We start from the raw sequence: 16,123 nt of genomic DNA on the forward strand, positions 1-16,123 counted from the left end.
CCCATCACCTTGCTCATCCGCAGCTGCCATATCTACCTCACAAAATCAAGGCATTTATTACATTAAACATTGAAACTAGCACGAAATAAAAAATTGTTATTTAAAATAACATTTTAGTATTTTATGTGCGGGTTTTTTTTTTTTTTGGATTAGAAGCTTAGAACCGACTCAAAAATAGAATGAATCCAACTTTAGAACCGACTCGACTCCACGGATCCTTCAAAATAGGTTAAGTCGGATCGGATCGAATCATGAGTCAACCCGACCTATTTGCAACCTTACTTCTAGCAGTAGATCTACAACATCAATCCTTATCTGATGACACCCTGCATGCATAATCTTAGATTCTTCATGTGTTGCAACTCCCTTAATCATTCGGATCTAGTTATGCGACACCTCCATTTGCTCTAGCAAAAGCCTTTCGGCAGTAGTTTGAACTAATGGTGCCACTTCTATCAGCAGTTTAGTTTCTAACACTAGTAGCCTCACCATCAATTCGATTTCGACATTAAGCTTTTATGGTATCAGAATCCTTGAAGTCTAATAGAACGTTGTTGACCAATGCATACAACTCCAAATCGATCGCAAGCTCTAAGAATTTATAACACCATCATCTTCTTCATATACAGATATCTCATAGCTTACAATAGATCTCAATAGCCATGTCGAAGTTGAACACCTTCAGGAAACCACAGCCAAAGTGCGAGACACCATGCCGTGCATTGCATCAGACAAGCAGATTAGAGGGAACAAGAGTGGTGAAGAGGGCATTACGTCCCACAATTTCTTTTTGTACTAGGAGGGAGAAAAAAAAACTCTTAGGGCTCGTTTGGCTCGCGAGGAAAAAGTGTGGTCAACGGAAAAGTAATAAGATACCTTTTATTTGGTTGGAGTTTTCAAAGAAGAGAGATGGAAACGTTGTATTCCCATGAAAATATGATTCCCATATTTCATGGGAAAGTCTTTTCCATGAGAAGAGAAAGACTTTCCCATGAGGCGGAAATCACTTTATTTTTATTTTTCCCCAAAAAGACTCTTCGGCATTAAAGAAGCATTAAAGAGGCATTAAAGACCTAATTTTTATTAAGGGCATAATAGAAATTATACATAACTTTCTCAGGAAAGTGGATGGCCAACCAAACATAAGCACTTTGGAAATTTGTCACTCTTTTATAGTCAACTAAATATGCCAAAAGTACTTTCCTAGGCATCCTCTTTCTAGGAATTTTTCTTTTGAGGGAAAATGCTTCTCGCGAACCAAACGAGCCTTAAAACCAAATTCTCAAACAGAAGCCCTTCCCTACTTCATATTTCCATGTCTCACTTCTCAACCAAACCAACCTGATAGGGAGTAGACATCTCAGATCTTTTGCCCTTTCCTTTTTTTCACATGCCTTTGGCTTGTGTTTTACTCACAAAACCTAAAGCAGGCTCGGCTGCAAATACAACCAAGTGGCTTAGAAGGACTGAGGCTGGAAAGTGAGCAAACACATGAAGTAGCTGAGCATTTGATGTTCGATACCTGAACTTGGTTTTAGGGTGCAATGCAAATGTAGTTGCAATAGCCATTTCTTTGTCAGTAGAATAAGGAACAAGCAACGACTGAAAAAGAAGAAGAAGAAATAAAGAAATAAAGATAGAGATAAAAAGGTTTTGGTTGTTCATTCCATTTACTAGGTGACTATCTACCTAACTTAAAAAATCATTTATATTCATCACTACAAACCACCAAGATTACAAAAAGACTTTTCTATGTTAACAAAAGCAAATGTTGATGATGATGATGAGGGAACTGAGTCCAATTTTTTTCGGTAATTATATGAGAAATCAGGTTTTTGATTATGGGAGGAATTATATTTGGCTAAAAAAACAAAGAAATTACTAGAAGTCATGATAATGGAACCAACTGCGAGACATTTTTTTTTGAGAGAGAGCAAAATATGAAATTCTAATTGCTTTTGTTTTCATTCTGCATGGGTGACAGTCTTCCTGTAATTGATATATCGACAGATTGATGATAATGACCTGCTCTTGCATAGAGTTCATCAAAGAAAGAGAATTGCTAGTGAAGATGCCCATAGCATCATTCAAGAAGCTTATTACAAGTCCCTACACCAATTGCGGCAGCAAGGTGCCAGGCTGCATGAATAAAAGGAGTCTGGGGAAAGCAATCATCAGCAATAAAAAGTGCGCCGCCTAATAGAGATGACACTGTATGCAGATTATGTGCCATCCTGAGCTCTGGTTTTGTTAATGCTTTTCTAGCAAATGCAACCTAGAAAGGAAGCAAAGACATCTGGTTAGTTAACAATCAAACTGACATAAAAGAACAATATACTCCTGCGATAATGTTTGAATGAAGTGGTAGTCAAATTTTGAAGAGCTAAAGTTCCTGGGGCAAAAATGTCAAAAGGATTCATACAATTGACAATACTTGACCTCGTAATTTGGCATACCAAGAAAAATTTAATCATTATAGATCTGGAAATTCACAAGTTATGGGGATATAGAAATAATAGCAGCCATTGTTAGTTTAGAAGTAGTGGGAAAATGTTCATCTGGCTTCTGAAGCAGAGCGTTGACTGCTGATAATTTAAATAAAAGATATTGGTCTCACGTAAACATTTGTATCTCACTTATTTACTAATTGCAGTTTTGCTAGAGCCAGTTGGCATCACTTCAAGAACAAAGGAACGACTAAGGCTGAGGATACTTGGCCTCTTGCTGACAAAAAATGGAGGAATCAAAGGGTTAAGAAGTGTGAGTTGGTTTGAAACTTTGAATCTTCTGCTCATGGCTATGTGGTGGAGAATATGGAAAGAGAGGAGTAAGGATATTTCAGGGCTCTGAAGCTGATGCATCTGAAGTTATCAAAAAGATTATTTTTTTCTCAGACAAGCTGGGTTCCTTAAGTTTCTTACAAAATGGAGGTGATTAATTTCTTTAGATCACTTTGCTTTCTGGAATATTTTTGGTATGTACTCAATCCATAATCTCCTGTAATAAAATGATGAGATTTATTCCCATCTTTTTTCTCAAAAAAGATTTAAGTGGTGCCACTAGTCAGTCAATATGGCCAAATGTAGGAACAATCCCTTAATATTTGCTATTGTTTATGCTATCCGCATATGTGTGCTAAAGCTATAAAAATCAATTGGATACGACCCTTGAGATATCTCAAATTGCATCCGATGTTGTGCAACATAATATGATGGTCTCTCTCTCTCTCTCTCTCTGAGGTAGAATGAGATGGTGTGGTAAGTCAAATAACTTTTAAAGTATGAATAAGTTCCAAACTATTCTACCCAAGGTTTGCCGTCTCGGTACCGGACCCCGTATCGGTGTCGCACTAGCATAATATCGATATGATATGGTACGAAATTTTTTTGGCATACCAAATGTCGGTACACCACCCGCACCGGATACCGGTACCGAACTAGTATGGTATGCCCCGTACTGCCCGGTTCATGCTGGTACGACGTACTTTGGTTCTACCAAATCAGTGATTTATCAGCATGACAGGGGTGTGTATCATGTGTCTACGAATAGTGCATTCTATCAGCCTGTATTGCTGCAAGAAGTTACAAACGACTGAAACAAAGTAGTTAGCTTGTTTTCAATTGAGACATGGTCCATGTGTACTGAACAGTATGTTTTAACTTGGACAGAAATTTCACATTCCAAAACATAATATTTTCACCCTCTAAATGTCTGGTTTACAGAGGCACATGCATTTTCTAGTCTATTTTCAAAAGACAGCTTCTTATCATCACATTAGATAAAGAAAACTTTTAATTCAACAAATTCAAATATATAATTTCATCGCTTTTCCCATTTGAAAAAGTCATAAGCCTGGAAAGTGCGCAAACACATAATAGAGATTCTTTGACAAATGGAGAAATCTGTTCAAGAGTGGGTTGCAAAGCAAAACTTTCAATCTTTCTGCATAATATAACATAAAATTTTGTAGTCTTGGCCAGGTCATGGGTCTGTCTCTATATTCAACCAAGAACTGACAGATGTTACATAGGAATAGGACTTTGGTTGAGACTTTTACTTTGATCCTGGAACGACAGACAATTGAGAGCCAGTTCGGTATTGCTTTTGCTTTTTGTTTTTGTTTTTAAAAATGCAAGAGGAAAAATGAAGTAGACTGAACAACATGCATGAAGAAATCCTTTTGTTTTTTAAATTGTTTGTTAAATCTTTAGAGATTTTGGAGCAAATAATTATTGCTTCAAAAAGAGTGAAAACCAAACGCAAGGAATAGCAGAAGTTTTGTGCTATTCCTATCTTCAACATCAATCTCCATCTACATAATGCTTTAGCAAAGCCATGCTTATTTTTTCAGGTATTGCTTGCTTGCTCTTAAGTAATGATAATTTTTAAATCGTGAGATAGCCTTCTTAGATAGCAGAAGATAGATTTCTAATCAGATATCAACAAGAATCTTTCATATTTTCCTAAAAAAAGAAAAAAAGAATTTTTCACATGACAGATGCAAGATTTCTTGGATGAGACACAAACATCCTTTAGTGGTCTAAATGTAGACCTCCTACTAAAAAGTAGAGAGACATGACATAACCTAAATAAAGTTCATTTAGTAACATATTTTAGCATTGACTTGATATCTACTGATAATGCTGTGTATCTTTCCAGACAAGTGCAAGCGGAGTGCAAGCTTTGTATGGGATGGTAGACATCCCATGCTTATCAGTGAATGCATGGGAATGGTACAGAAGATAGTAGTACTCCAGGAAATGGATGGAAAATATGATTTGATTAAGGGTTTAAAACCTTGAAGGAATTGATGATGAAAGAGGATTCATCAGAAAAAAATTAAATACATGACGTGAAACTATAAGGCTTGTTGGTTATGATTATCAGGATGCTAGATTGTCATTAAGGAAAAGAAAACTGAAGGATATAGGAATTAAAATTACAATAATGAAGGTTAATCAGATGAATATTAAGCATAGAATTATTGATGTGGATGTATGCATTTGAACAGGCTCAAGATTGGCAGAAAAGGGACCCATACGGTGTATGTGCAAGGCCATTACAAGAGGCCTGTTTAGCTATACTTTGGAGTTTGGATCCATTTTGAAGGGTTTAAAATAACAATAAAAGAACTAAACAAGACCCGAGTGACATGTAAAAGAGATGATTAATAGGATTTAAAGGCAATAAAATAAGAAAGTAAAGCAAATGATGGTAGACATATTTGTTCTGTTTGATAGACATGATGAAGATACTATAGTATGATAATAAAGAACACACACTATCATCCATACATGTCTACATGACATGTTAAGTATTTGATGTGGAGCAAAAAGAATATTGCATAGTTGAATAAAACAGCCCATGTTTAGCAATCTAACAACGGATTCTTCCTTACTCTGCTTCTTGGTCTGACTAAATAGCAAAGAGCCCTTGTTAAGTCTTATCACATTGGAGAACTAACTCAGAATTCATATCCATAAAGGGATTGAACAATGAAAGTTCTTTCTAACACTTATGACAACTTCATGTTAACAAGAAATGAGGGATCAGTCATTGAGGTAATTGTCCATCAAAGATAGCCTAAGTATTGGCTATCAGATATTATAATTATGTCAGTCGTAAGTAGCAATGTCGTCCCTAGGCAATCTTATGTTAAGGCAGACAGCAGATTGTGTATCGTAGGAAAATATAGATGATTTTTATTTCAGGAGAAGAATGGAATTATTAGGTTTAGAGAAAGGAACAAAAAGACTTTGACAATAATTAGGTAAACCTCGAAATTTTCAGACTAATAGAGTAAGCAAGAAAGGCATTATTAGCCTTTTTCAGGGCCAACTTTTATTCTTGGAAAGAGAAAATGCAACAAAGCATGCACATCTAAATGAGAGGGAGATTTGTCAAGTTTACAATGCTGGTAACATTTTTGTTAAGGCTTGGATAGCAAACCAGATATAGATGTTGGACAATTACTCTTTTAAAATCTACTAATGACAAGTCAGTAGAATATCAGCGTATACATATTTGTTCATGTCAAGTAAGCATTACATGTATTAGCGATACATGCAAGTTTAAATGCTATTCTTTCCAAAGTTATAAAAGTTTATGATGCCAGAATTTCCATTTGGGCAAATGTGGGAGCATGTGCATGGGAGCAGCTTACTTGGTACTTTCAGTTAGAACTTTAAGAAGCATAATAAACAAACCAATGAATTGTTAAACTTAAATTGCCTTGTAATACTATTTTATAGAAATTGATGTAAAATAGAAAATGAGCAACCATGCCCTTAGAATCTGGTTAGCTTTATAAATTTGTTGCAAAAGTCACTGATCTCAAATACAATTATTGAAAGACAGTTACAGAGTTCTGCTTGCAGTAGAAGTAGAAATGAGGATCTAAAACAAAAGCCAAAATGAGTCTTATAGTGCAGATGACCAGAAACAACAACTAATTTAAGCATCGAGCATGGATCTTATATGTAATTATTACATATTATGGATACATTTTAACCAAATTACAGCTTAAGATGAAGACTGAGGGACATTTAACACCACATAAGCAGGAAAATCCTCTCTCTACCAAAGTTTCTCTTTTTCTTTTTTGCCTCCTAACAGCTAAAAAAAATAAATAATTCCAGGTACCTAGTTGTAGCAAGGAAACACACTAATCTCATATAAATTCACTTCACGAGTTTAAAATCTGTGCCTATTGTCTGCACTGACACTACAGTTTTAAGTTTTAATAGAATGGCACCACAGTTTACTTAGCAAGGATCATTGTCTCTAACAGAATGTTGTGTAAGAGTGTGTTCCTGATGAAACTAAATACCAATTTAAGTAGCATATATTATAAACACAATATCCTGGTGATCTTTCATTTATTTTAAAACATAACAGTGTGTATAGTTCTGCTACAATTCCCCATTTTGTCTTTTGAAAACAGAAAAGCATCATCAACACTGTCACAAGATCTTGCTGCTTTTTTTTTTAACTTCTGATAATTACATATAAATTTCAAAGTTTGTGGTATTGAAATCCTTTTTACTTCCAGAAAACAGGAAACAGAAACAAGAGTACACACAAGTCTATGGGGAGACCTCTTTTCTAGTTATAGATCTCAGGTTCCAGTCTTCATGACCCAATCAAAGGCATGTCTTTCTTGTTAAGGGGATGAAAACCTCATCTTAACAAAACCAAACAAAGAATCACCTTTGCAGGCTCTCTCATATTTGAGTCTTCCTCTAGTTGTTTCCATTCGTAAGTACTTCTTGCTGTTCCTTCATTATATCTTAATTTCTTATTCTATATTGCCAGCCTTGGACCAATAGTAAGGTTTTGGTCCATTGTGACTTGGGTCATCTATTCAGAGCATGGAAATAGCCTCTCTACATGCAGAAAAAAAAGTTGTATACATCTGACCAACGTCTATTGTGTTGATATCGGGCCCCGGACCAATTTCCTAGTAGCACGGGCCGATACGGCACCACGTTGTGCCATGCCGGCCCTATACCGACACAGTAGAGGCGGGGGAGAGGGAGAACATGAAAGAGGAAAAGAGAGAGAGAGAGAGCAGGGGAGGGAGAGAGAGGGAGAGGAAGGAGGAGAGACATCAGTTAGGGCCGGCCGGCGGAGGCCGGGGAGCCTCTGCGCGGAGGAGGCGCAAAGGCGAGGCTCCACATCTGGTCTCCATTTTATTTATGCGAATTTTAAGTGATAGTCGGCAAACCCATTTCACTTATTCCTATAGGAAATAATGCCAAAGCTCGTATGGTGAGAATTGCTCTAATGCTACATGTTGTTGTGTTACAAAAACTTCTAACTAGATAGAACACCAGAAAATGCTGAACTCTTAATGAGGACAATCGATTAACAAGATGTAACCAACTTGAGATTGAGAAAAGGTGTTTGATACATCAGCAGATTCAAGTTTTAGAAAAAGGTTAAAATTTTGTGGTATTTGAAAATTGAAACTTTATCTAATATTGCCAGGAGGCCTCTGTTTCATATTGCTTGTTGGCTTATTTGTGCCTTTGAGCGGAACATAACTCTATATCGAAAAAGTCACCAACTTACCCTTCATCTAGACTCTTTTAAAGTTCGAGATAATTTTGAGGTTTACTCAATTGAACAAGCTTAAACTGCAAGCAATAAGGTAGATCTTCCTACCATCTAGTTGTCCATCTGGCTTTGATGGCAGGCCCCGCTCTTCTTAATACTTTGCATCATCTAAGAATTATACACCAAAATCTAGAGGGTTACAATCGGGCTGATAGGCAGTTGGAAAACATGCTTAACCCTTCTATGGAGCCTTGTCAACTTTGAGTTCTCCATAGCAGACCAAATGTGGAAAAGGCTTGAATGATAATGATGATGTTGATGATGATGATATTTAATATTTTTAGCATGATTTAATATATTGAACATTATCAATGACAAGTTAGTTGGTGTCTATTTCTTTCCTCTAGAAGTGAATTAGGTCAGTGTATGTTAAGAACCAACAAGTACATGGATCTAAATAACATCAAGATGGGTCAGCAATACTCATACTATTACTGGTCTTCAAAGAATAATGATAACAAAGAGGCTAAGTACTTCAAATGATAGGAAGCAATCAAAGGAAAATAAGAAACATTTTGAAGCTGATGAAGCAGCCAAAGTGTCACAATAACTATGATTTCACATCATTCTTCAGATATTATCATTCTCCTTAATGCAACTTCAAAAATGGGCCTCTTAGTGGAGAATGAAAATAGAATGATAGAATTTACTAAACTAAGGTTGCAATGATAATTTTCAAGAGAGTAGAAATTTAAAAAAATAATTGATGAAAGGTGTCCTAAATTACTTGCCTCCATCAATCCAGTATGGACAGCTGAAACCATAAAAGGCTGGAATGGCAAAAGCAATGTCGATGCTGCTGTTAACAGTTTTGGGTTCTCATCTCTGAGTGCCCTTGATAGACACTGCATAGATCAAATGGTTTGTTAACCACCCTAGAATGAGATATATGAATTCAAAGAAAGGCACTTCATGTAACAATAAAATTTGTAAGTAACAATAATCAATAGCTGATCAGAACATAGATGTCTTTAAGTCGCTTGAATTAAGCAACTCTCAAGATTATAATATACAAGAATGCAACAGTAACAAGATTCTTAATTAAATTGTTAATGATCTCTATGATAAAGGTTTTGTGGACTGGATGAAAATTTAACTTAAGCAAGGGATAGAAGACTTCTTTGCCAAATCATTTCAATCTAACTAACAATAAGAGAGAGGCAGAAAATAGCAAAGGCATTTGAAGAAGGCAGCTCAACTTTGCCGATTGCTAATAGAAAGAAAGATTTTCCTTAAAAGGAGTTGCCTCTCTCTCTCTCTGGGTGTGTGTGTGTGCGCGCACGCAAGGGGCTTATGTATTTATACATGCACATGTGCATGCACGTGTGTGTATACAGAGACACATACTAAAGTATGAATTCTCGTAAACACATTTCTATTAAGTCAAAAAAAATAACTCCATAATAAATTAAAATTTTCCTGTTCAAGGCATTAACAACCTGTTAGGCACAATCTTGCTTTAATTGAAACTAAAAATCAGGTTACACTGATTATTATACTATATAAGAGGATAAGAATGCAATGTTAATCTAGTACAAAAAGAAAAAATGCTGATTATAGATGACTAAAGATTATTAATATAAAAATAGAAATAGCATTTCCATTTAACAGAGAAAAAATGTAGAGCAAAAATCTTATGATAAAAAATGATCCTTTAACCAAAACTATCAATTTATGTGCTATTATATAAGTAGTTTCAGTTGCTTTTTTAGTGCCCTGCAAACGTAGCTGCTCATATCAGGCCATTGAATTACCAAATGATTTATGTTGAACAAAAAACAAAAGAGCGGTTTACAAATCCATTTCTAATGAGAGGATCGGGATGCTAGCGAGCTACTGATAGCATTTAGACACTTTGTCTCCTATCCTGAATGGCTGAATGATGTAGCACCACTTTAATGATCTACATATGTATGGAAGGTGCAATGAACAAATATTGAGCTTGCTGTCCAATTCTTGTAAATAGGGCAAAAGAGAGCAGTTTTGATTATTATGATAAAATACGATCTAATAAGATCACTTTTCAGAATAAAATGAAAATATAATACGCACAAAGCAGGTTCCACACAGTATATTGGAAATACTATGACAAATAAAAAAGAGTTTGAAGATTAAGTAAATAACGGAAAAGAAGAAAGGAACCACAGAGAGAGAGAGAGAGAACATTGAGAGCTGAACCTGACCAAAAAGTTTTTTTCAACAAAATAACCCTGATAAAATTCTGAAATCCATACATTCTATAGCATTTGACATAAAATAGATTCCTAAAATCGTAAAATGCGCATCCCAAACAAATCAGCAACTACATCATTTATCTGACTCTCATTGAAATCCCAAATCATCACAATCTAAAGTCTAAACTATATCCGACCAATCACTTATTGACCTAACTTGGACTCCTAAAAGAAGTAAAATAGAAAGGTTTTCGGTGCTGGTCATTGTTCATGGTACTGTAGCATGAAACAGTGCCAAATTGTAAAAAAATAAGAACTTTTAAAAGTTGCGACTCATTTAAAGCAGGAAAACAAACTTAAGACAAATCAAAACCTGAACTGTCTATATGACTTTTAGGCTCCAAATATCATCTGATCATAGAAAAATAGCATGGATAGGAGCCCAAAAAATACATCCACATCATTGATACTCCTCCAATGATGATCTCAAACCAGATGAAAAGAGTGGATGTAACTGGTGACAGCCAGATGCATATAATTAAAGGTTCAAAATGTCAAAAAATGATATACAGCCAACATTATATAATTAGGGCGAATTTTGTTAGTTGTAGCATATCATATTATAATTATTTCATGTGAAGTTAAGATACCATTTTACAAATTTTCTAGGACCTCCTTGAACATCAGTTTTCTCTTTAGTAAGCAGACAAAATATTGCCTCCACAATATATAACCTGGTATTTGAGTGACATGTAACAAGTGTTCACCACCTTCTCTCCACAGATATACTAAATTTAGCAGCTGAAGGAGATCTGCTGTCAGGTTTCTTTAATCATGTGGTTCTCCCTTGCCACTGGCGGTCGCTAATTGAGTACAGTATCAATTGAAAATTTTAATCAATGTTGAAACGTGTTGTACAAATAGAAGAAACTTGTTAATTGTATTGATATCTACAGGTACAGTGCAATAAAAATCATAAGTTAACACTTTAAGATCAAATTAATTTATTCAGTAATATAAAAAAATTCTGTATCTTTAATTTCTTATGATATAGCCATAATGAGAATAATCCCATGAGTTGTCTGTCAAGAGAAGTACCAATGATATTTCTATCTCATTAGTTTCATAACTCATAATTATGGTAACCAACTATAGAAGAACTAGTATTTTAAAAGAATAGAGGTTTTCGCTCAAAAGAAACTAGCCTTCTTCTGAAATTATATGATGGCTTGTTAAAAAGCTCATACTTACAACTGTAGTAGCAGCAATCATTGTGTAGTCTGCCCATCTAAGAATTTTTCTGACTTCTCCTCTTGAACAATGGTATAAGCTTGAGGCAATCCCAACTCCAATTAATGAATTAGCATAGAGTGATGTGCTCAAATTCTTCCTGCATTGTCAATAAGCAACTTGTCAGGCAATGCAGCAAAGAAAGCAAGAGGGAGGAGGAGGGAGAAGAGGGTAGGGAAGGAGGGGGTTGGGAGAGAGGAGAGAGAGAGAGCTTGCCGTGGTGTTCGAAATCCAAGAAAAACAAAAGGCAGTGAGGTCAGGACATTAGCGATGGTTTCTGCAATGTTCTGATCACCTAATGCAGAGAGAAGCATACAAATATCAAGTTTCTTGGACATAACATAAGAGCTGTGCAAAGTAAATGTACAAGAAGAATGGTTGTTGGTGATAAACCTTGAAGTCTACAGCGAATGGGCCTAAGGCATGCTGGTCTCTGATGCCACATTTGCCTGATAACACATAAAATAAGTCAGCTGTTTAACTATTTTGAGATACACAGCAGCTATTTCGTGTAATTCTGGGATATTTGCCAATTTATTTAGTGATTTAATCATGAATTTCATACAACTTACGGGATTAACAGCCTCTGGCTTGTTCCAACAACCTGTGGGCCATCACAAGTTTCAAGAACAAATTCCCCACAATGAAGTGTTTCATCTCTATATGTTGGTTGGCCTACCAATTGCACCCCATGAATTCCCTCTAGGACTCTAGAAGGACCTCCTCTATCCATGACACCCATGAAGTTCTAGCTGACTTCAGTTGACTGCAAACAAATATTTCTTAATGGTAAGAGCCAAGCAATGCAGTTGCTACCAGATTCACTGGATATCAATATGCCCACACACCATGTCATGTCATCATTTCTGAGCTGTTGAAACTTGACACTGTTGATAATCAAATATAGAAAAATTTAGGAAGAACTTACTACAAAGTGATGGCTTGAACTAAAGAATATGCATTACATGAAAAAATGCTTGTATGTTGATATTAATTCTATGCACTTAACTATTGGATACTTCAGAAGCTGCATAATAATAAAAAGTTCACATACTAAAAGCTACAAAAAGGCAACATGCCTGGAAGATATAGTTAAATTCTGATATATCTAGAATTTACACATTATCATCAGTAGTTCAGTACCAATGTAATCATACAGTATGTGGCTCTACAAATGCTTAAGATGTTGGACAACCACATATCAGTAAGCTAGTCAAGCAGAATGTTAAGGAAAGAAATTTGCTCAGTCCAGACCATCCAACTATTTATATTTACAATCTACTTCAGGATAGTACTGGTAACTAGGCCTGTGCAATGCATGTTAAAGAAAATATTCAAAGAAGAATAAATTAAAATATTATATTAAATAAAATAAAGCAAAAAAATGACCAATAAATTAAAAATATATTTGATTATACAAGAAAAAAATAAATTTGAGAAGTTACATAAAATGACAAGTGTTCACATTCAAATGCATGATTTAAGTCTTATAGATTTTTTTATCTTAAGAGTAAGTCATTAAAAATTTTAAAAAAAGGACATGACAAAACAAACATGGCAGGACTTTGAGGCCACAAAAAAAAAGCATCTTAAGTGGGTGGATTGGAATGAGAGAGACAAGGGGGAGGAGATCTGCCTACAATCTAGGAGGATTTGGTGGGATAGAGGGAGAGACAATATAGGTGGGACTGTGGGAGAATACTGCATTTCTCCTTTCCAAAAGAAAGTTAATGGAGAGGGGCTGTAATCTAGGAAGAGAGGGAGACCATGTAATTTTCCTCCCAAAAAGACACATAATTTGTTTCTATTCCAAATAGAGAGAATCTGACTAAAATGGAAGAAATGGAATCTAATCCGACCTTTCTCAAAAAATAAGAGTAAAGTAAGATGGGGAAAGAAAATTTTTCTTAGTTTTTTGCACTGGTCGATGGAGGACATTTGCAAAAGATATTGAAGACCTATAAAAGACGTCCTAAGACTAGTTCTAATGCTCAAGCCTTGATTTGGAATATGTTGGAAGGTGTTGGACCCTCTTGGGACCTAGCTTAAGGTCAGGTAGTCATTATACAATCTTAATTTTATGTTTCTCAGCAATACTATAATGTTAGTTCAGTTTTATTGATGTTTTCTTAAATTTTTAGATTCAAGAGTATTTTCGTAATTTTCTAGATTTTCTGGATGTGGTCTGTCACATGGTTCATGGGTTGTAATGTTAGGTCTAATTATGTTTTGGAACTTGTTTTTAGCTGGATTTTATTAGTCAAAATTATAGATTTATTATTTGGAGTCCAAGTCCTAGTATGAGTAGAAGTATTAAAACTCTATAAATGGGGCTGTAATCTCTCATTATTTATAAAAAAAAAGGTCAAAATTTCTGAGATTTTTTACAAGCAATTATGATTTCTTTTAGAGTTGTGTGTTGCAATTGTAACCCTAGGTGTGAGGCCTACAGGATTCTAGATGTGATGCCTAAAAGCCTATCTCTTGTCTTCTTTTTTTTCTTTAATTACAGCACCCTAAAACCTCAAATTCAGATCTGATTTCATCCCTCCAAAACCCTAGCAACCAAAAGCAACAAAAACCATAGTCACCCATTCATCAATTAGCCGTCAAATTCACAAAACAAACAATTTTTTTTATTTCCATTTTTCTACTTCCAGCTCATATAAAATCCCCAAAACTTCATCTCTTTGCTTCTATTTTGCACTCAACATAAACCCTAGATTCTTATACAATTTTCCTTCCCTTTTACCCAAAACAACCCATTAAGCATTCCCGAATTTTCCCTAATAAAGGCTGTCCTACACGACTGGTTCAATTTGGTTTTGAGAACTCCAATTCATGTACATGCAAGTGCAGAATGAGAAAAGAAAGTAAGAAGCTCTTAAGCAGATATTTTGGTAGGATCTGACTGCAAGTTCCTGTGTAATGTTCATTAAAATAGCTTCCAGCAAGTGCACATAATCTTTATAACCCATCGTCTTTTGTAGCAGAATAATTGCTAAAAGACAACAAATTACTCTATTGGCATCTTAAAGTAAGTAGTCATTTGTTATTTGCTTAAATTATATTTCATATTACAATGACTATCTTAAATAATAATCAATTCCAAGAAATAAAACACCTATTCTATGCTGGGCTATGTCCCAATGAAGTGTTTTGTCTAGTGGTTGACTGTTGTTATACTGTAATTGCTCTTGCACTATCGTCCTTTTTCTCATGCATTAGGTTGACAAACCATTTACATCTTATAAAAGAAAGGAATTTCTTAATATCCAATGGACATCTATACCTCTACCTCATCATTATCTGACAGGCATCCCTGGACATCACTAACAGAAAGACACTAGTTTGTTGTAAAACGTACTAATCTTAAGTACATATCCCTAAGGTATTTTTTAAACACTAACATGCAGGTATCAAAGACTCATGTTTGAGATATTAATTTTATTATTAAACTATTTCACAGAATTTACCAGCCACACCTATAACCCAAAACATTGTTTATCAAGCTTAGTACCAATTTGGCAAGGTATAGAAATTCCCTAATCTCCAAAACAGAGAGACATTAACTATAATTACACTATATTCCTCGATTAACTATAACTACACTATATTCCCTAGTAAAATAATCACCGACATCTGGATCAACGTTTACAATCAGGAAGAAAATTAAAGCATTTTGAGGATAATTCCACTAAATTCTAAGTCATCGGCACGTCCAGATTCATGGTCTTAGCTCACCAGTAGGTGCAAATGGAGTAGCATTAAAAAAAGAAATATTAAAATTGATATGTGCTAAAGAAAAGAAAAAAACTAATATAGAAATCTTAGATTATCGAAGTACTCAACTAGAGATATAAACGAAAAAAAAAAATTCCAAGAACGAAAAATTGGGACTCATTTTGGCATGCAGGCTCTCAGTTTAGCTGAGAAAGATTTGAATATCGCTCCAACATTTGAAACATCAAACTAAGAATTCCAACTCAATCGAAAAGAAAAGCATCAAAAAGATGTCAGAGAAAGCGAGAGAACCTGTTTGTTCAGGAGCACTGCGAACCGGCCGGAAGTCGCCCTCCCGGTGCGAACCGGCCGGAACTCCCCCTCCCGGATCGGCGTTTCCCACAGGAATGGGATCGCTTCGATCGATATAAATAGAGGGGAAGGGGGGAGGAGAGAGGGCGCGGCTCGAGGACTGGGGAGGATCGGAGGATGCTGATTCCGAAAGGATCTTTTTTGGGTCGGGCTGATGGCATATTCGCTGGAGGGCGGCGCATCCCTCCCCTGAAGAATTTTATTCGGCTAATCCAACTCGACGAGGACTCTTTTCTTCCGTACAAGAAAAGCCAGCCAATTCCACTGGGTTATCAAAATATCGACTGTCGCATGAGGAAGGCCGTTGGATTATTTTAGAATTTTCAAAACTGCAATCCCATTAGTTTTATTGAAATAAATTTATAAAAAAATAAAATAATTAAATTTCCAAAATTAATTATTTAATTTTGAATAAAATCTATTTTGTAAAAATTAGTAAACCATAA

The 16,123-nt window shown here is 35.4% G+C and overlaps 1 protein-coding gene across 4 annotated transcripts; it reads right to left on the reverse strand.

Moving 5' to 3' along the window:
* Positions 1-2,011: 2,011 nt before the first annotated feature.
* LOC103719930 (uncharacterized) lies at positions 2,012-15,920 on the reverse strand. Of its 4 annotated transcripts, XM_008809419.5 has the most exons (8): positions 15,618-15,760; positions 12,431-12,469; positions 12,155-12,348; positions 11,976-12,031; positions 11,799-11,877; positions 11,544-11,682; positions 8,850-8,963; positions 2,012-2,275 (listed from the first exon to the last, which is right to left on the reverse strand). In XM_008809419.5, the coding sequence occupies exons 3-8, from the start codon at positions 12,322-12,324 to the stop codon at positions 2,084-2,086; spliced, it is 750 nt and encodes a 249-aa protein (XP_008807641.1). In that variant the 5' UTR covers positions 12,325-12,348; positions 12,431-12,469; positions 15,618-15,760; the 3' UTR covers positions 2,012-2,083. The 4 variants fall into 4 exon arrangements, with proteins under 4 accessions (XP_008807641.1, XP_008807642.1, XP_088570652.1 ...); XM_008809420.5 differs by lacking the exon at positions 12,431-12,469 and having other exon boundaries at positions 15,618-15,920; XM_088714526.2 differs by lacking the exon at positions 8,850-8,963.
* Between the last annotated feature and the right edge of the window lie 203 nt (positions 15,921-16,123).

This window comes from Phoenix dactylifera, chromosome 18 (assembly GCF_051530095.1).
Source record: "Phoenix dactylifera cultivar Ajwa chromosome 18, Ajwa_hap1_PhDact_Kaust_v1.1, whole genome shotgun sequence".
NCBI lineage: Eukaryota > Viridiplantae > Streptophyta > Magnoliopsida > Arecales > Arecaceae > Phoenix > Phoenix dactylifera.